This window comes from Anarhichas minor, unplaced genomic scaffold (genome assembly GCF_050575085.1).
Source record: "Anarhichas minor isolate MPS153535 unplaced genomic scaffold, ASM5057508v1 ptg000248l, whole genome shotgun sequence".
Taxonomy (NCBI): Eukaryota; Metazoa; Chordata; class Actinopteri; order Perciformes; family Anarhichadidae; genus Anarhichas; species Anarhichas minor.
In genome coordinates this window covers 29,598-50,972 of record NW_027466694.1, presented here as the reverse complement: position 1 = coordinate 50,972, position 21,375 = coordinate 29,598, and the positions used below count along the sequence as shown (strand labels likewise).

Genomic DNA, 21,375 nt, shown 5'->3' with positions numbered 1-21,375 from the left:
CTCCACTTTCAAAATGTCCCGGAGTCTCTTTGAAGTTAAGAACTGGACCTTCACCCCTGAAGACCTCAGTCTCTGACTGAACCTTCTCAGACCTCGTTCACCGGAGGAGGACTCGGCTCTGTGCTTAACTGTAATATCCAGTAACACTTGTCTCTCTGTGCAAACGTCTAAAAGTCACGGCCGCTTTACGCTCTTCGTCCCAACGCGTGTAAATAAACGTCCACATCCAGAAGCCATACTGAGCATCGGTTCAGACGTTGAACCGTCCTCCACTTTATTTATTCTGACTCTAGTTCCTGTGGAGGCTTCAGGCTGCACACCGTCCTCATCCTGTGAGCTTTCCTTTGGTCGTAGTGAAACACAAACCGACATGTTTGTATCATTCTGAAGGCTTAGAGGCACAAATAAAAACATTTTGAAAACACTCAGAGTCTCGGAGTCCTTTTTATTAACGGGGCGGCTTTAGTGTCTCCTTAATTCATGTTTCAGTTCCAGGCTGAGAAACACACGAATACACATTAATAACAACACAGACGGACTCTGCTGGACTCCGCTGCACTCTACTGGACTCTGCTGGACTAGACTCTTCTAGACTCTACTGGACTCTGCTAGACTGCTGCACTCTACTAGACTCTGCTGGACTAGACTCTTCTAGACTCTGCTAGACTCTACTAGACTCTTCTGTACTCTGCGGGACTCTGCTAGACTCTTCTGGACTCTGCGGGACTCTTCTGGACTCTGCGGGACTCTGCTGGACTCTACTAGACTCTGCGGGACTCTGCTAGACTCTACTGGACTCTGCTAGACTCTGCGGGACTCTGCTAGACTCTGCTACTCTGCTGGACTCTACTGGACTCACGGAGAAACAAGGATAATTAACCGTCAAAACGTTCTAATAGTTTATTATTGTTTAAGAAGTAAAAACTGAAAATAAGTCTAAATAATCAAACTCTTTGATCTGAGACTCAATGAACCGTTTATTTCATTAATTTAATCTAAAGCTCAAACTCACAATTTGTAATAATTTTGTATTAACCGACTTAATCATAACTTTCACTTAATGTTTTCATGAAAACATTTTAAACGGAAAAAATAAAAATATTAAGTTATTTATTAAAATACTTTTACTAAATAAGTGTAATTTAACTGCTTTATTATCACATTTTTAAGACGAACATTTTTGACTTAGTTAAAATTTCTCAAAGAACTTTTTATAATCAACTGATCATTTTAACGGATCATATCGTTGAAAATAAAATCGAATAATTTCACGTAAAAAATGAAACATTTCGAGCTCTTAAATCATTTATTTGTCTCGATATGAACACGACACCAGTTTTGTTTATTGTCTTTCATAACATTTAAAACATTTGTTCATCAGATGAAAGCATTTCATAAACTGACGTGCTGCGTTCCAGTTCAGACATAAAATTGGAAATCCCACAACTTTCCTATGAAGAAGCTCGAGGTGACACACGACTCCTTGTAAACAATAATAATTCAGATCAAATGTTCAACAGCTGATCAGAACCACAGAAATAAACTCTAATAACGACAAGAAAAACAAAATATAAGTTAATATGAAACATAAACAAAACAACTAAAAACATGAACTCTAAATATATTTATTTTACCGTAAAAAGGCTTTTTTATGGTAAAACGGTAAAATGTTTCTGGTTCTGTGAATCTGAGTCCGTGTGGACCAACATTAGAGTCCAGTCCTGCAGAGTCCCGGTTCCCCACAGAGTCCCGGTCCACCGCAGGATGAGATGACCGTGCCGGATTTTACTTCCAGCTTGTCACTGATTGGCCACAGGCGGCTCCTCCTCTTCTTCTATTGGCTGGCTTCCGAAGCCGCTGTCGACCGTGGCGTCTGATTGGACAATAAAAATAAACAAATGAGGTGAAAGTGGCTGCAGATTTATTAACACATGATGTGGAGACAAACTGCTGACGTGGAGCTTTAACACATGATCTCATGAAGTATTTATATAAATATAATATTTAATGTGTGAAGTATTAATGTGTTACCTGTGCTGAGTTTGTCGTCTCGTAGCTCGCTGGTCCTCAGCAGTCGGACTCCTTCTGTCAGACCGAGAGACTGAAGAGCTTCAACCAGACCTTCTACTGGACCTCCACCCAGCTGGAGACAGCAGAGACAGGTGAGACATCAGAGACAGGTGAGACATCAGAGACACCAGAGGCAGGTGAGACACCAGAGACAGGTGAGACACCAGAGACAGGTGAGACACCAGAGACAGGTGAGACACCAGAGACAGGTGAGACACCAGAGACAGGTGAGACACCAGAGACAGGTGAGACACCAGAGACAGGTGAGACACCAGAGACAGGTGAGACACCAGAGACAGGTGAGACACCAGAGACAGGTGAGACACCAGGGACAGGTGAGACATCAGAGACAGGTGAGACACCAGGGACAGGTGAGACACCAGAGACAGGTGAGACACCAGAGACAGGTGAGACACCAGAGACAGGTGAGACACCAGAGACAGGTGAGACACCAGGGACAGGTGAGACACCAGAGACAGGTGAGACACCAGAGACAGGTGAGACACCAGAGACAGGTGAGACACCAGAGATAGGTGAGACACCAGAGACAGGTGAGACACCAGAGACAGGTGAGACACCAGAGACAGGTGAGACACCAGAGACAGGTGAGACACCAGAGACAGGTGAGACACCAGAGACAGGTGAGACACCAGGGACAGGTGAGACATCAGAGACAGGTGAGACACCAGAGACAGGTGAGACACCAGAGACAGGTGAGACACCAGAGACAGGTGAGACACCAGAGACAGGTGAGACACCAGAGACAGGTGAGACACCAGGGACAGGTGAGACACCAGAGACAGGTGAGACATCAGAGACAGGTGAGACACCAGAGACAGGTGAGACACCAGAGACAGGTGAGACACCAGAGACAGGTGAGACACCAGAGACAGGTGAGACACCAGAGACAGGTGAGACACCAGGGACAGGTGAGACATCAGAGACAGGTGAGACACCAGGGACAGGTGAGACACCAGGGACAGGTGAGACACCAGAGACAGGTGAGACACCAGAGACAGGTGAGACACCAGAGACAGGTGAGACACCAGGGACAGGTGAGACACCAGAGACAGGTGAGACACCAGAGACAGGTGAGACACCAGAGACAGGTGAGACACCAGAGACAGGTGAGACACCAGAGACAGGTGAGACACCAGAGATAGGTGAGACATCAGAGACAGGTGAGACACCAGAGACAGGTGAGACACCAGGGACAGGTGAGACACCAGGGACAGGTGAGACACCAGAGATAGGTGAGACATCAGAGACAGGTGAGACAGGTGTAGCACGTTACCTGGTAGTGCTGCAGCAGCTGGTGACAGGGCGTGGGACTGTCCAGGTAAAGGTGAGTCAGCGTCATCATCCCCAGCTTCTCTGCTAGTTTCCTCCATGGAACGTCTCCGACACTCAGCAGCTCCACCAGCCGGGACAGCGTGTCCTCGTCCATCCCCGACGGTTCAACCTCTGGAACACCGACAGGTCGTCTCATCGTCAACGTCTTTATTTCAGAAGTTTAGTTTAAGTTTAAAATAAAAAACGAACCTTCACTGCTGCTCGGCTTCATCTTCTTACTGCTGTGAAGACTCGACCTCTGACTCTGTCCACAGTTCAACAGGTTCCTCACCTGAGGAGAGGAGACAAGGAGAGGAGATGAGGAAAGGAGACGGTGAGGAGATGAGGAAGTGAGTATCATCTTTGTCTCTGGATTGATTCCACAGTGTGAATGTGTCCTGTGCTTTTAATTTGAAAGGATACCTACCTTTTGGCACTTGGCCAGGTCCAGAGGGGTGTGTCCTCCTGCCGGTCTCTTGCGGGGGTTGATTGGCTGAGAGCAGGCCTCCCGCTCTCTGATTGGTTCGTCTTCGTCCAGCTCTTCATCTGAAGAGGAGCTGAAGAAGAGCGGCTCGTCGTTCTCCACGTTTTTATCAGCGCCTGAAGAAACAGGAAGTATGTTTGTCTTTGTTCTTCTTCTACAGATGTTTATAATAACATTGATATTAATGTTAATAATATAATAGTTAAGAATATATGATAATACAACAGTCACAGTTTGAATACTTTTACTACATTTGATTGATTGTACTGACATACGTTTACTGAAGGAACATTTTACTGTAACAGAGTATTCTTACTGTGAGGTATTAGTACCTTTACTGAAGTAAAACATCTGTGTACTTCCTCTACAGCTGTGTGGAACTCAGTGGACACTTGCTAGAAAGCTTTTTCAGTTTTGTGTCATTTTGTTTCTTTTATCGTTTGTTTTGCTGAAGAATGATGAAATGAGGTGAAGTGATGACGACTGAACAGATGTTTTTATTTCCTCTCACCTGCAGCCACGAGCATCGAGCAGAGAGTCGGTGAGCCCAGACTGGCAGCCAGGTGGAGAGGTGTGTTTCCCCCAAACGTGCTCGCGTTAACGTCCGCCTTCAACTGCAGACAAACAGAGAGAGTCACACTGTGATGTCAGTGAGGAACAAGTGTGTACAGGTGTGTACAGGTGTGTACAGGTGTGTGTGTGTCGTACCTCTGTGATGAGAGTGCAGGCCACCTTGAACAGGTTTTCCCTCACGGCCAGGTGGAGGGCGGTGTTTCCACTCTTCTGCTCAGGTGCATTGATTTTGGCTCCGCCCTCCACCAGGAGGCGGAGGCAGCGCTCGCCGTCCCTCCTCACGGACAGGTGGAGAGGATGGAGACCTGAGAGACGAGAGAGGTCAATATACAGTTAATGGTAAATATTTCACAGTTATGATTATTATAAAGCATTGAGGTAATCGTTCTCTCACCGTGGTAGTCGGGGGTGTTGACCAGGTGGGCGTGGCGTTCTCCCAGGTGAGCCAGCAGGGGGCGGAGCGTGGCGGTGTCTCCGGCCAGCGCCGCCAGGTGGATGGGACTGCGACCGTCTTTGTCCAGCAGGCTGGGGTCGGCCCCCGCCCTCAGCAGCACCTCCACCACCTTCACCTGCCGGGTGATCACCGCCAGGTGGAGAGGAGTCTGCAGGGGAAGGAGATAGTGGGCGGTGAGATGGAGGGTTCTTACTAGTTACCTGGGATTTACAGTAGATGCCTGTGTCGAGTAACCTTAGAGTTAGCTAGTTGGAGGTGGTTAACTTTGCTTTGATGGAAAAAGTTAGACACCTGTTGTGGTTAATCATATGAGTTTGTTAGCAAGGAGCTAGCAGGGAGTTAGCTACTGTTAGGCAGCTTCATTTTGGTGTCCTAGTTAAATGAATTACCGTGTTGAGAGACTACATTTCTGATATAATGAGCTCTGTTGGCTTGCAGTTAACAACTTGTTGAAGGTAGTTAGCTGCATTATGGTGAATTAGTTGCAGTGAATGTGGTAGATTATTAAGTTCGGTTCATTGTTATTTGTCTGTCGGACGTGGTGAGCTTTGCTGAGATGAGTTCTCATGGTTAGTTAAGGTCGAGTGCTCAGTGGTTAGCGTTGATGATGCTAACCTGTCGGAGGTGGTTGGCTGTGTTGAGGATATTTTGCTGCTGGCTGCTGAGCAGCGTGTGAATCAGTTGCTGGATCACACCTGTCTGCTGGTGGATGATGGCCAGGTGCAAAGGACTGTGGGAGAACAAATACATCAGAACATCCAACCTTGAGCAAATCTTGACAATGATAAAACTTGCAATCAATTTTTCACTAAGAATCAATTTAAACATGTTTGTCTTTTTGATGTTGGATCAGTCTGTAGAAAAATAAAAGTTAAAAAAAGAAGTAAAAATCTCACGTGTCTCCGTTGCCGTCCTGGACGCCACAGAGGTGTCTCTGGATTGCCAGAAGGACCCGAGCGTCCCCGGTGCTGCAGTACTGCAGCAGGGCAGCAGCCGTCTGTCTGGCGCTCTGAGAGGCTCTGCTGTGGAGGGCGGCGGCTAGAAACACAAAGCAGAAGATTAAATAATAATTAGACCTTTAACACAAGCAGCGTCACATCGTCTGCAAAGAATCGGAGCAGGACTTTGTAGCTTACCGAGCTGAAACAGCTGCTGTTGTACTGGCGAGCCAGTCGGCCCTCCCGTCTGTCCGTCTGTCTGTTGCTGGGGAACCCCTGTCTGAGGGTTGGAGCCTGACATCTGAGCCCCTCCTGCTCCACCGAAGCCTGTGAAGCCTTCAGTGAAGAAAACTCCTCCTCCTCCTCCATTCATCTGCTGGTTGAACTGGAATCCTGCAAAAGTGAAACAAAGTCCACAGTGAACTTCCAATTTGTCAAGTATAAGAATGTTATGGTTAGCTGCTAAACGGCTAAAGCTTGATCCCAAACAGTTAAAGGAAGAATCCAAACATCTAAAAGGAAGACCCCAAGAAGCTAAATGAAAAGTGTTTTACCCAGATAAGGAATACGTATAATTCCCTAATTTGAAGATAATTGTGCTTCAGAGGAAATTGCTTATATCTTAAATGAAATGACTACCTCCTCCTCCAGCTCCTCCTCCAAATCCACCAGCTCCTCCACCTCTTCCTCCTCCTCGCCAGGATTCATAGTGAGGCAGTGGCTTCTGCTTCTTCCTCAGCACCTCCTCTTTGTCTGAAAGAGAGCAGTGATGAGAAGAAAGTTCTGACATTAAAGGTGATAAACATCCTCCTATCACCTCGTACTCAACACCTCATACTGGAGTGCATTTGTTCCATCTGATGTTTATGGCTGACCTTGGACCTGCGGTATGTAGGTGAACTGTTTGGGGTCACTGCTGTCGCCGGCCTTTTTCCTCTTCAGCTGCAGGAAGACGGTGACGGGCCTCTCGATCTCTGCGCTGTGATAGGGCGGCGTTTTGAACACGATGGCGTACTGAGGAGACAGAGAGATGATAAACACTTTGTTTGTCTGAATGAGATTTACACTGATGACACAAACAACACACTGAAACCTGGATTTAAGTGCAATTCTGCTGCACAAAGGCAAGTTTCAAAAAGATAAGATTAGTGCCTTCTAATTTAGAAGATCCCAAACATTTACAGGAAGATCCCAAACATTTACAGGAAGATCCCAAACATCTACAGGAAGATCCCGAACATCTACAGGAAGATCCCAACCATCTACAGGAAGATCCCAACCATCTACAGGAAGATCCCGAACATCTACAGGAAGATCCCAACCATCTACAGGAAGATCCCGAACATCTACAGGAAGATCCCGAACATCTACAGGAAGATCCCGAACATCTACAGGAAGATCCCGAACATCTACAGGAAGATCCCGAACATCTACAGGAAGATCCCAACCATCTACAGGAAGATCCCAACCATCTACAGGAAGATCCCAACCATCTACAGGAAGATCCCAACCATCTAAAGGAAGATCCCAAACATCTAAAGGAAGATCCCATCTCACACAGTAAAACAGTAAAACTCCGTACCTGTTTGTGAACGTCGGTAGGTGAGAAGTCACCAAACGCCTCCCAGCCTCCTTCGTCATCCTCCTCGTAAAAACGGATCTCAATGTCATCTGTAGCGTGCAGCAGAGAGGAAAATTCCTGTTATAATAAAGTCCTCAACCTCTGTCCACCGTCCACCAATCATTTCGTCTGATTTACACATTTGCTAAAGTCAAATGTTTTCACCTTTCTGGACTTTGTCACACAGCAGGAAGATCTCGTCTCCTCCGAGCACCGTACCGCACGTCTTATCCATCCGAGAGATTTTCAGGTTGGAGGCGTTTGGAGACTCTGCATATAAAACATGATTCATCAATGGAGTGTGGAGTGTCGGTACCAGCAGTGAAGTAGTCAGAGTTTAGTGGAAGTACTGCATTCAAATTTGTATTAATTGTCACTAAAAGTGTCTCAAAGCGACGGTTTCTAAGCGTTGGCACTAATTGGTTGCAGCTCTTTGAGTGAACAGTCAGATTGTGTGATGTTTGGACTCACTGCTGTCGTAGATGGGGTTGGAGACGACGGGTTTCAGCCCTCTGGTGTACCCTCCGTTGCTGTCCTGGAGGTAGGCGGTGAACTTTAACCTGACGATGTTCAGGTCCATCACCTTCCCCAGCTCCTTGGCCTCCTTCAGGATGCCGCTTTCTTCTGAATCTGAAGAAACACCGACAGCAGAGCGTCAGAAACCCTCCGTGGACACCTCAGACAGTCCGGGAGGTTTAGTTTCATATTTATTGTTTTATTTTTTGCTTCTACATCCTGATGAAAGTGTAGCTTTTCTGGTCTTTATTGTGATTTCACAAAGAAAGTCGAAGCTGTTGAAATGGTCTTTGTTGTGTTTTTGATTTATTGTTGGAGCAAAGATTCCAAGAACAAAACACATCAAATATGTAGCATGAAATTACACAATGAGAAACAAGGTCAAACTAAAACCATTCATGTCTGTGAGGTGACAGTGTATTGTGTCAGTGAGTCTACCTGTGAGGTGACAGTGAGCTGCTTTCTGTCTCTTCCTCTCATCCCTCAGCCTCCGGCCCAGAACCTCCACCACACCTTTCTTGGTCACATGGAGGATCCCCAGGTTACTGAATCTACAGGAAGTGACATCACCAACCAACATCAGAATATTTCACTATTTTACAATTTACAACAGTAAAATATATTTTCTCATTTCACACATACTGTATAAGGTCTTTATATATTTTGTACGTTTATCATTATGTTTTCAACACCTGACAGTTTGACTCAGTTTGATATCATAAAAATCATTAAAAAGTCACAGTATAGTGTGTGAAAGTCACAGTATAGTGTGTAAAAGTCACAGTATAGTGTGTGAAAGTCATAGTCTTTGTTTTGTTGTGATTCTAAGTGTTGGTAAAAATGCAGAGACGTGATTGGATACTCACGAGGCGGTGAGGTCGTTCGGCCCGATGTCGAGCGTGCAGGTTCCGTTCTCGGTGCAGTGACGTCCCACCAGACTGTGAGCGTGAACACGAGGAGGATCCGTGTGGGACACCAGCTGGACCTCCACCCGGGCGTGTCCCACGTAGTTATTGATCTGAGACAGAGACACCGAACATTACTGTGCTGCAGCAGAAGTAAAAAAAACTATGTATGTAAACTATGAGGTATGTTTTACTTCTTCATGTAAACTATGAGGTATGTTTTACTTCTTCATGTATACTATGAGGTATGTTTTACTTCTTCATGTAAACTATGAGGTATGTTTTACTTCTTCATGTATACTATGAGGTATGTTTTACTTCTTCATGTAAACTATGAGGTATGTTTTACTTCTTCATGTAAACTATGAGGTATGTTTTACTTCTTCATGTAAACTATGAGGTATGTTTTACTTCTTCATGTAAACTATGAGGTATGTTTTACTTCTTCATGTATACTATGAGGTATGTTTTACTTCTTCATGTATACTATGAGGTATGTTTTACTTCTTCATGTATACTATGAGGTATGTTTTACTTCTTCATGTAAACTATGAGGTATGTTTTACTTCTTAATGTATACTGTATAAAGAGATATCAGGTAGAACATGAGAGTGTAGCTGTTGAGTGTTTCCCACCTTCACGGTCGGGTATGTTCTCCGGTTCTTCTCGCTGGAGGCCCCTGGGAGCCCCCCGTGGGACGGACCCTCACACTCATAACGGAAACGAAAGCCCCTCTGGGAACAAACACAGTTTTACTTTGAGTTGATGTCTCCTACTTTGCAGCTCAGGCTTGACTTTTATTTTGAAAATACTGTAAGTTTCTTTAGAGGAAGAACATTTCTTTCTGTTCTTGATTTGAATCTGTCATAAATAAACATTTCTTTAAATGTCTTTCCTTTGTTGCTCTCATCCCAAATAATGCTGTACTTCTGAACATTATTACAATCTTTCTTTTCATTGTGAGTTTCTAAACTAATTCATGATTATGAGTAGTAGTATTATTGTTCTTATTAACTTTTACCGTATGTTGCGTTGGGAACTTGATTCAACTTTTCACATTGTTCTATTATTTTTAAATTTAATTTGAAATGTTCTACTCGTGATTCAAGCATGTTAAACATTTAGTAAACTTTGTTTGCAAAGTGTTTTACACTGTTGAGTTGCTGAGAGCGGAACATTGGCTGATGTTATTTCTGATTATAGTCATACCTGATTTCTCTCTTCATATTTGATCAATTTCATTACAAGTCAAGTTTATATTTATATCCCTCGTTTATAGTAACGTACAAGTTAAAGTGAACGGCACAACAACAGTGAGTAATTAACAAGAACAAAAGCAACAAAACAACAATAAATATATGTGCACAAAATGAAATCACAGAGAGAATACAACTTATGAGATCAGTTTATAAAAATTAAAAGAAAGTAGTAAAATATTGAAAACCACTTAGGTCAACTAAAAGCCACTGATAATATACTAAATATGAATAATAATAATAATAAATGTCTTGAGTTTGGTCTTAAAGGAGGGAACATTTGGTCGAAAGCAAAAGGCCGTTATACGTCTCAAATATTGACGTTGAGTCATTGTATTTGTACATCCACTGATTGCATAAATCTGGTTCTTCTTTTGACAGAACTGATTTGCATACGGACTCAGCGTCCCCAAAGTCACATGACTTTCAGCTGCAGAAATTCCCTGACTTCCTGCAGCCTGTTTGTGCTCATCTACTGAGTCCCATGATGCTTTATGACTGTTGGGAAAACCCTGGATTCAAGGAAGTGACTGTTACAGTAACATGTGGACCAACAGTGAACAGGGGAACCACCACTGAGTCCTGCAGACCAGTATTTATTTATTTACATTGCATTATACTACTTATATCACTGTATAATACTACTGTATAGATACATATTGTTATTATTGTGCTTTTGAATTATCATTTATCTATTAAATATTAGTGCTGGGCAATGATTAAGATGTTTAACTAAATGATGCTTATTATACATATTACAAACAAAACACTTTAAAAACTAAAAAAATAATTTAAATTAATCTTTTATTTTTTTGGTATTGTGGTCAGACACATATGCAACACTGATTACCGTAATATGTGTGGTATTTGTTATAAATGTACGTTGGTACATAGAGGGTGATAAGAAGCTGTACATGGAGGGACTTAGGACCCAGGGGAATGTAGGTGAAGGAAACAGGAAGAGACGCCACACGAACAGCTGTTCACGACTCGCTGCCCGGTTCTTGTGTTAAAAATGTCCTAATAAACCTAATAAAATAATTGTCGGCGTTAATTAATTAACGCGATAATAACGCGATAATAACGCGTTAACTTGCCCAGCACTATTAAATATACTTTATTGTGTTGTGTGCGTATATTATAGTAGTGGGCGACTGTGGATGAGTGGAGAGCAGGGCCGTCCTTCAATCAGAGGATCGGCGGTTCGATCCCCGCTAGTCGCATGTCGATGTGTCCTTGAGCGAGACACTTATCGTAGCTGAGCCTACGGTGTGATAGAATGTGAATTGTAAGTCACTTTGGATAAAAGCGTCTGCTAAATGACTGTAATGTAATATTAAATAAACTGGTTCTATATTTCTATGTATATTGTGCTCATTAGTCATACTTATATAAAATATACTGTATGGTTGATATTTAAATATTAATATTTGAACTGTTCATTTAAACAGTCTACGGTTTTGTTATTTGAATATTGTATGTATATTATATTTCATTCACAGAGCTCTTTATCAGTTTATCTTTCCTCTAAATTTCCCCTCAGTTATCAATAAAGTTTCATCTTTTCCTTTATGAAATGCAGACATTGTGTCTTTTAAGAGTTATAAACACATTTTAATCCATAAATGAGGCCTGATGATGGTATCATCAGCATAAATGTGGACGTGGCAGTCCCCAGTTGTAGAATAAATATTATAAATAGCAGGGGGCCTAATGTTGATCCCTGTGGGACACCTTTATGAAAGAAAAGTTTATTTTTTAATGTCTGAACCTTTAACCTGAATTTTACTTGCTTTCTATTTGTTGATTTTAGTGCAGCTGGTCCACAAACAGTGTAGAAACTAGAAACTAAATGCCAACAACTCACTAATTAAAGGCACAGACAGGAAGTAAAATGTTGATCTCACCTGTTTGGGCTCCTCGATGATTTGAATGTAAGGACCATGAGCTGAAATACAAAATAAAAGTTTAGTTAATGACTGACGGGTTCTGGACTTAAAAGTCAAAAAGTAGATGAGGGTGTTTCCATAATTATTTAGTTCTAGAAAGTCTAGTTTACAGTTTCTTGAAATGTCCCCTTTCTCCAGGTATGAATGAGACATAACATCAAAAAGGTTCCAGGTGTCGGGGGATCCCCGTGGCATCGGCGGTTAAGATGCCGACCAAGAACCGTCGCTGGTTCATGTCATTGTTAGATCTGTAATGTTTCGAGTGTCTCTCTGTAGTTAAGACTCAAAAACGACCCCGAGATAAGGTTCTACAAAGACCTGAGGGCTGGACAAAGACTCTGAGAAGTCTTAAAGATGTTCTAGATAGTGAGAACATCTGTTAGAATAAGTAAGAAGAGGTTTATAGGTACTTCAAGACTCTACACATTGTAGGTCTAAGGTTCTAGGAGGTTCTGAAATGTCTCAGCACTAGTTGACACAAAAACATTTAGGTTCCACATACTGACGGAACGTTCTAGACATTTATCAGCTGCTCACACAAGGTTCTGAAAACTCAAATGTTAGTCGACTACGACTAAAACTACTAATTAGTGGACTAAGCACTACAAACAAGGTTCTTCAACATTTACACCAAAGATCCTTCTGAGAACAGTTCCCCTGGTGAGTGTGGCTGTGTGGATAGCAGCGCCGTCCTTCAATCAGAGGATCGGTGGTTCGATCCCCGGCTGGGCCCCTCCGCTGGTTGCATGTCGATGTGTCCTTGAGCAAGGCACTTAACTGAAGCTGTGCCTACGGTGTAGAAATGTGATAGAATCTGACTTGTCTGCTAAATGACTGTAATGTAATGAGTGCTCGTCTGTGTTCAATGCTTCTGAAACAGGGTTCTCAAAAAGTTTAACCCGTGTTTCAGGAGAAGAGGTTCTCCAAAGTACAGCGAGAGTTTCTCAGAAACATGCAAATACGAAGAGGTTCTTGGAAATAAAAACAATGTCTAGGTCTCAAGTCTTATAGAAGGAGGTTTTGAGAGGTCAAAGCTCATGTTATCTCAAACAAGAGGTTCTAGATTATTCTATTACGAATTCATTGCATGAAGTTTTATAGTACACACTAAGGGTGATTCAAGAGGTTCTACGTAAACATGAATGCCATGGCCCACATACTAACAGGGGTTCTTGAAGAGACTGCATTTCAACAAACTAGATGTTCTAAAAGGTTCACAGAAAAAAGAAAGAGCGGTTCCTTTGATGAGTTTCTAGAACATTGCGAGGCTCAGTTAGTTCTGAGCTTCAGGCTGAAGGTTCTGGTGGTTCAAACAAAAGGTTCTAAGGTCCAGGTTCTAATGTTCCTGCAGGTTTGATACAGCTAACTTCTCTCAGTGTTTTAACAGCTGATGGTGACGATTCTTCAATCTCGGAGTACTTTTACTTTATCAGTGTTTTTTCCAGGTACAAGTACTGGCCGGATCCCGAGTACCGAGTACTGGTCCTGAGTATTATTCAGAAAACACGATAAACTCCAGCGTTAGCTCTACTTTATGGGCAGCTTTACATACTTAAACATTGGAAATGTGATGAAATGAAACAAATACAACATCAAATATTGTTTAATTTAACAATCAGAATCAACAGAGTTCATCTGATTTAAATATAATTATGTTTGAGAGCTGACTCATGTATTTGAGGCAGTGAATGAGAACATGAGTGTATATTTGTGCGTACCTGTCTCAGGTATGTAGGGCTCAGTCTTTATGTCCACTGGAGGAATGTAGTCGTACGGCATCAAATTCATCTGCAGCTGAAGAAAAAAAACATATTTTCAACATCTAAAAACTGTAAATGAACATTTATAAACGCACCGTACGGACTATCAAAGAATTAATCAATAATTAATAAATCTGATGTAACGTTCAATGACCTGAATCAACAACCTGAAGACTAAACTTTGAGGACACAGACGTTATTGATCAAACATGAAAATAATAGTGCTGGGCAAGTTATCGCGTTATTATCGCGTTAACGCATAAATTCATTAACGCCGACAATTATTTTATCGCGCATTAACGCAGTTTTTTTTTTATTATTAAGCGACATTTTTAACACAAGAACCGGCAGCCAGCAGTGAACAGCTGTTTGTGTGAAATCATCTGTAACAATTTCTCCAGAACTTTTCCTTCAGAAAATGCAGCACAAAGTATATAATAATAATAATAATAATATTATATTATAAGATATTATTACAAATAAATGTGACTCAATGTTTTAAACCAGAATAAAACAAAAAGAGCTGAAAACATACAAATAAAAGAGAGAAGAGTGATTCTGATAAAAACAAACATAAAGTCTCTATTATTATATAACATTATGATGTATTATACATATATATATATATATATATATATATATATATATATACATACATACATACATACATATATCTTATCATCCACCAGTAAGAATGTTTGAGGAGAGAAAAGACTCACGTCGTTGTCGTAGACGTTGATGAACTGAGCTTCAGTCATCCTGCAGCACAAACAAACAGTCTTATTGTGAAAGGGTTGAAACAGGAAACACTTCAGATCCCCTCATATGAAGAGTAAAAGTCACGATGATACAAACAAACGACAAGAACGAGAGAAGAAATAAATCTGTTTCACTTTCACATGACGGAGACTGTCTGTCTCTCTCTCTCTCTCTCTGTGTCTCTCTCTCTGTCTCTCTGTCTCTCTCTCTCTTGTCTCCCCCTCCTCCCCTCCTCCTCCTCTCGGCTTGTTTTCAGTCACTTCCTGGAAGTGGCCGAGCTGAGGAAAACCCCCAGAATTCCAGATCTGAGGGGGGCGGGGCTACTGTTGATGATGTCACTGTGCTGCTGTTGATCGTACACGAAGAAGAAGAAGAAGAAGAAGAAGAAGAAGCAGCAGCAGCAGGAAACAGAAGAAGTGTGAGCAACATTTAGTTCTGCACATTGGATCCAGATGGATTTCTGTAACTTGACCTACATTTGACATGTGACAAATAAAAAAGACACATTAGAGAAATACTCTGTTTCAGCATCAAAATATAATACAAGTTTAAAAGGTACTCAGTAGAAGGCTATAGAATCAGATTATTACTATCATTGATCTGGTGGAGCTCATTCTAACTGCCAGAAGTCTACATTTTAAATGTGAAGAAATGTAAATTGAATATATATTATTATTATTATTATTATTATTTGGTGGAGAGCACATTATGAGTAGTAAAGTAACTAACGCTCTCAGATAAATGCAGTAAAAAGAACAAGAGGAAAAGAGTAGAAAGTAGAAAGTAGTAGAACATAGAAATACTTCAGTACATCAAAGTTCTCCTGAAGTACCGTCCTGACTTAAACATAATTACTTACGTTAAACTGATTATCATGTTTTATCTTATATATTTATTTATAAGTGTAAAACAAGACACGCCGTGATTTCATCAAGTTTTTAGACAGAAAACTACAAATATTTAAATATTTAATATTTTTAGCAAAACTACTGGTGTGGCTCTACGGATGATAACATCTGTCTGTCCATCCATCCGTCCGTCCGTCTGACTGTCCCTCTGTCCGTCTGTCTGTCCGTCTAGCTGTCTCTCTGTCTGTCTGTATGTCCTTCTGTCTGTCTGTCTGTCTGTCTTATTGTGATGAACATTGGTTCATCATTCAGGATGAACTGTAATAACTTTATTGGTACTCTGACTTGTTAACGAGTCTGAACTCCTTCAGAACTGAAGACGCTCTCACGTCCAATCAGAAAAGTCTGTTTAAGTCTAAACTCTGATCCAATCAGAACAATGTTGGAAGATCAGCGTGACCGTAGTGAGTGATTGGTTCAATAGATCAGTGTGTCGTCTGCATACGCTCTCATATTTACTTTCTATCATCAGAGAATCTAAGTCGATGAAACAACGAGTCCAGACGTCGTGAACACAAGAACCTCTGCAGCAGATTAAAGGACGAAGAAGAGACACAGACCTGACGCTTCATGTCTCCTTACTTCCTCTCTGCTTGTCTCTGCTGGTTTCAGGTCTGACTTCCTGTCTCTCCTCAGCTCTACAGCCTCAGAGGAAAACCTTCCTCACTGCAGAGACTCTGAATCTAATAAGATCTGAACCGCCTCCTTCTGCAGGAGGGACAGCCCCCTTCTGGGGCACCAGCGGCCAATCAGGACGCAGCACAGAGGGGCCTCATTAACATAAACCCACGGCAGGTAGATTCAGAGAGAAAACCCGGAGGGGGAAGTTTGTGATCGGGGTTTTTCTGTGTGGCCTCTGACCTCTGCAGGAGGTGATTCTACTTCTTCTGTTTCTCTGAAACAGCTTCAAGTTTCTACCAACCGGAGGAAAGAGTTCATCATTAACACGGAGAAAACCATCTCTAATGGGGGGAATGTTTTATTCTAGTTATTTCATCATATTTAATAAATATTACATCATATTTGAGGATAAAACATGACCAACGTCTGTAACTCTGAAACACAACCAAGTGTTCTTTGAATCTAACATTCACAGAGTAGAAACCAATGAAAGTGTGACTGTTGATCTGGTCCAGAGACTTCAGACCGATCACAACAATGTTTTGTCCTCATCATATAAATATGGTCTTTGGCTCAAACGGGTCCTCAAAGTCTCTCAAAGACCTGAAAGAACCAGATCCACCAGAGAGTCCAGCAAACAGGGAGAGACCTCTTCAACCAGCTGGTTGTGAACTGGTTTGTGTAGACGAGTCACCGCACGTTTTATTTCATCGTTATTTTCACTCAGTGGTGGAGGAAGTATTCACTTCATGTACTTTAGTAAAAGTATCTACGTTGTATCAGGAAAATGTACTTTACAAAACATAGTAGTTTTTCTTTCTTTCTATTTTTATTCATTATCTGGATTTGATGAAGTCTTGTGTGTGCAAATAAAAAACGTATAAAACAGTAATTAAATGATTTGATTAATAAAACATCTATTATTGTACAGCTGTAGTCGGTCACAATGAGGCTAATCTGAACTACTTCATGTGTTTCATGCAGATTAACATAACTAAGTACTCAAGTACTGTATCATGAACAATTATGAGGTACTTCTTCTGTACTTCTGTATTTACATTCATCTGACAGTTTTAGTAACTTTAGATGTTAAAACCAGGTTAAACCGATCCAGATCCAGATCCAGATCCGCAAACATTTATTAAAGCTCGTACTTTATTAGTTTAGTCTTTCATTGTGCTTTTATCAGATAAATTAAATGAAATAATCTGCTGTATTTTCCCCCTAAATGTCTATTGAATTTAATTATTCATGTATTTATATTTTCATGATATTTTTTTTAAAGTATTATTTATTAACTATATTTTCCTTTTTAATTATTGTGTATCTGACCCTCTGAATAATAATAATACATTAATAGGTACAGCATGTAAAAAAGGGGGAAAGCAAGAAAACAAAGAATGATTTAAATGAGAAAGATTGATGTAACTATGTACCTGAGAGCTCCCGCCATGACTCAGCACAAACACTGATGAAGGTGATGATGAAGGTGATGATGAAGGCTCAGCTCCCTGCAGGAGGAGGACGATCTGTTCTTCCTTCTTCCGTTTTTTTTTCCTGCAGACGTGAAATCAGGAGTCAATCGCCACGTGTGTGTGTGTGTGTGTGTGTGTGTGTGTGTGTGTGTGTGTGTGTGTGTGTGTGTGTGTGTGAGAGAGATGAAGTCATATCTAAACACATCAGTGGGAATTTCCACTCTTCTTCCTCTGTGATTATTTGGGGACAATCCTCGATTTCCAGACTGAACAAACAGTTGCTTCTGTTAAAGGAACAGTCCGATATTAGCCTAGCTTAGCACAAAGACTGGAAGCAGGGAGAAAATGTTAGCGTTGCTCAGCACAAAGACTGAAAGCAGGGCCTAGCTTAGCACAAAGGCTGGAAGCAAGGGGGAACTGTGAGCCTTCCTTGGCACAAAGACTTGAAAAAGGGGGAAACAAATAACTAACCCCATAGCTAACGATAGCTACTGACAGCTAACGATAGCTACTGACAGCTACCGGCAGCTACTGATAGCTACTGACATCTACAGGCCGCTACAGACAGCCACATACACTCACTGACAGCTAATGACAGCTACTGACAGCTACAGATAGCCACAGACAGCCACTGATAGCTACTGATAGCCAACGACAGCTAACGACAGCTACTGACAGCTAACGACAGCTCCTGATAGCTACCGACAGCTACCTCAACACCAGCGGGGGAAAAGTCTTTAAAGTCTTTATCTTCTGTACTGTGACAAACACAAGAGAGACCAAATCCCTCACATTCGATTGGACCGCTAGAAAGTGGGCGGGCTCAGAATGTAGCCCGGTGCGGATGTCAGGATATTATTGGTTGAAATTCATCTGTTGCTGACGTATAAGCACACTTTTCACAGGAAGTAAAGATTTGTTTTGATATAAATAAACAAAGATTTATTATTATTTCTTTTTCATGTATTGTTAAATGTGAGCGCAGTTTGATCTAAAAGGACATTCTCATTTCATCTGGACCTTTAGTTTAAACTGACAGCGCGGGTTCGAGTCTGGCCTCGGTCGTTTACCGATGACTCTAATGTCTAAGTTCTCTCAAGTCGTTTTCTTAGGTTGAGATGAAGTAAACTTTTTGTGTAACCTAAACTAAAGTTAGAACGATAACAGAACTTAAACCGGGAATTAAGAAATCAAACAAAAGTTAAACTAAAGAAGCAACATTTTGGACTTTTCTTCTTCACATTTGAGTAGAAAGTGACGAAGAGTGAGAATCTAATCAAGACAAACATTATAAACATTATAAATAACTCAAGTTTAGTTAAATAAAGTAAGTAAAGACGAAATAAACCTGAGATCTTACATGCAGTGCTTTTCCTGTTACACAATCTGACCAAACTGGAGCTGTTTGACTTTTTATTGTCTAATAAACACAATAAACAAATAACTATAATGACTAAAGTCGGTTTGATCTTCTGCAGCACATTTTTTATTGTTAATTCAGCTGTTTATAATCAGAATAAAACAGAAATAACCAACTTTAAAGTAACAAAACAAGTTAAATAAACATTAAATCAACATTTTAACATCGAGATTAAAGTCAAATATACTTTTAATCTTTAGTTTGTGGTCGTTTTTACTCTCTATATATAATATATATATATATATATATATATATATATATATATATATATATATATATATATACTGTATATACTGTATATATACTGTATATATATGTATATATATAAATATATTCAGAATGATCTGATGCCTTATTTCCGTTTGACGTAATGAGAACATTCAGGTCTGTGTCTGCAGCTGCTCGTGTAGTCGATCACTGATCGATCAGTAGTCGATCAGTGAGTGTTGGTGGATGAGCAGGTAAACAGCGTGTAAAGGTGAGTCTTACCTGCAGCAGCTCTGACCGTCTGTTTGCCCCAAAAACACTGAACTCTCAACAAGCGAGTGAAAGTCAAGCCAGCACTCACACCTGAGGCCACTTCCTGTTGGGGCTTTTCAAAATAAAGCTAGCTGGAGACGTAAACAAGATCTTTTTCTATTATTTCTTTGTCTGATATTTGTAGTTTTATTATTTACTGTTGCTAGTTTTGTTTGTTATTCTACTGTTGTAAAACTAATGCTGAAATGAAATAACTTCATGTAAATTAAGAGTATATTTAAGTCTATTTAATATAAATGTCCAAACTAAAGTAACAGAGGTTTATTGAGCCATAGAAGTATTTAAGTAACTAATATTAATTCAATATTCAGTATTATTAGGTGTTTGCTATGTGTTTAGCTTGAACTGATTACAAATAAGAATTATTATTATTCTTTTAATCTTTACATTTATTTTTCATGTTTTTATATTTTCAATTTTTTTTTTCTAAATTGTATCTATTTCCAGATTTATTGTCTTTATTTTTTATCTTTTAAATATTGAACTTCTTACCTTCTGATAGCTGTAATAAATTAGTACATTTTATTTGGACAGTATGCAAAACAATTAAAGAAAACATAAATATAAGATATTGAAGTAAATATTATGTAAAATTATTTTATCTAATATTAACTTTTGATTTCTAAAGTCACCACTAGTTCAGTAAACAAGCGCTTTAATTTGAAAGACAGCTCTCTCAACCGGAAGCAGCTCGGCGGTGTTGTCACGGCAACCGTCGGCCTGTCAGTCAGAGTGGAAAGCCCCGAGCGCAAGGGGAATTCCGGCTCCGCGGAGTGAATACAGCGCGCTGATTGGTTGGAAGCAGAAGCAGAGCCCCGCCCACCTTTAAGGACATTCATTATTTATTAAGAATATATTACTAAATTAAATGAGGCACATTAGAATATTATCAGCAACTGAAGATAAAATAAAATTTAAAATGTTTGTGTTATTAAGTTCAATCAAAGCAATTTAAATAATGTTAATAAATGTAGGAAAATATGGAAGCTCAGTGACGCAAGAAAAGATTGTTTATTTTAAGGGACAAAATATCGTGTAGGGTAAAAATATAAATACTCATAACTAGTCAATATTATGTCAAAATGTATCGTCTCATTTTAAAACCTCAAATATTTTATTTATTTTTTTATTTATATATAGATTTGACAACATCCAAAATCATTACTTTGTATCTAAAAATTCAAACTAAGTGACAATCATGAGGCGGTGACGAACATTAAAGATTATTAATTAACATATTTAGAAAAAGATATTCACTTACTTTAGTAAAGTTCTTTAACTTCAACAGAAGAGGTTAAAGAAAACAACACCTTTAATCGTTAATGAATAAAAACTCTTCAACATGTGACTGTTTGTACTTTATTTGAACAGAAAGGCCTGAAAACTCCCAGAAGCATTTATTAATCAGAGCTGACCAACACATCGAGGAAACAAACGGGAATCAAACCGCCGGTTTCCTCTGTGACGGTAAACAACACGAGGGTTCAACATCAGATGAAAATATTAAATATAAAGTATAAAGTAAAGCAGAAAAAACACCAATAATATACATGTCATTTCAAAAATAGATTTATCTAATGCAGAGGTAGCCAACACGGTGCCCGCGGGCACCTGGTCGCCCGCAAGGCATGTTCTAAAAATAGCACTAGGTCCCCATGGAGCTCCGTCTAAAAATTGTAGTTTCTGTTCTTTTTTAATCAAAAACGCATTCATGTAGATTTTAAAAGGAAGAGGCCGCACCGCACTAGGTTTTGAGGTTCCGAATGGCGGCCGCTTCCCGTTGGCACCGGACGC

The 21,375-nt window shown here is 40.5% G+C and overlaps 1 protein-coding gene and 1 long non-coding RNA gene across 3 annotated transcripts; one reads left to right on the top strand and one right to left on the bottom strand.

The window, feature by feature from the left end:
- Positions 1–1,287: 1,287 nt before the first annotated feature.
- On the bottom strand, positions 1,288–19,639 carry LOC142944504 (nuclear factor NF-kappa-B p100 subunit-like). Of its 2 annotated transcripts, XM_076085663.1 has the most exons (24): positions 19,531–19,639; positions 17,583–17,703; positions 14,578–14,617; positions 13,817–13,892; positions 12,057–12,097; positions 9,529–9,627; positions 8,855–9,006; positions 8,427–8,539; positions 7,944–8,102; positions 7,638–7,742; positions 7,434–7,522; positions 6,727–6,865; positions 6,491–6,604; positions 6,050–6,244; positions 5,810–5,951; positions 5,529–5,643; positions 4,854–5,061; positions 4,595–4,764; positions 4,398–4,500; positions 3,830–4,002; positions 3,613–3,694; positions 3,365–3,534; positions 2,032–2,143; positions 1,288–1,873 (listed from the first exon to the last, which is right to left on the bottom strand). In XM_076085663.1, exons 2-24 carry the CDS (start codon positions 17,597–17,599, stop codon positions 1,800–1,802), a joined length of 2,688 nt encoding a protein of 895 aa, XP_075941778.1. In that variant the 5' UTR covers positions 17,600–17,703; positions 19,531–19,639; the 3' UTR covers positions 1,288–1,799. The 2 variants fall into 2 exon arrangements, with proteins under 2 accessions (XP_075941778.1, XP_075941777.1); XM_076085662.1 differs by lacking the exons at positions 1,288–1,873; positions 2,032–2,143 and having other exon boundaries at positions 3,265–3,534; positions 4,595–4,652; positions 4,713–4,764.
- Positions 14,710–18,572, top strand: LOC142944506 (uncharacterized). Its single transcript, XR_012952733.1, has 2 exons — positions 14,710–15,035; positions 15,998–18,572. It is a non-coding gene; the product is annotated as an uncharacterized LOC142944506 (long non-coding RNA).
- Positions 19,640–21,375: the final 1,736 nt, after the last annotated feature.

Bases quoted from the DNA above. Each gene is read 5' to 3' on its own strand.
- LOC142944504 (XM_076085663.1), bottom strand. The intron at 4,501-4,594 runs GTACGACACACA...GTTTGTCTGCAG, and splicing joins CCTGCACTCTCATCACAGAG to TTGAAGGCGGACGTTAACGC. The intron at 3,535-3,612 runs GTTCGTTTTTTA...TCGGTGTTCCAG, and splicing joins GAAGCCGAGCAGCAGTGAAG to AGGTTGAACCGTCGGGGATG.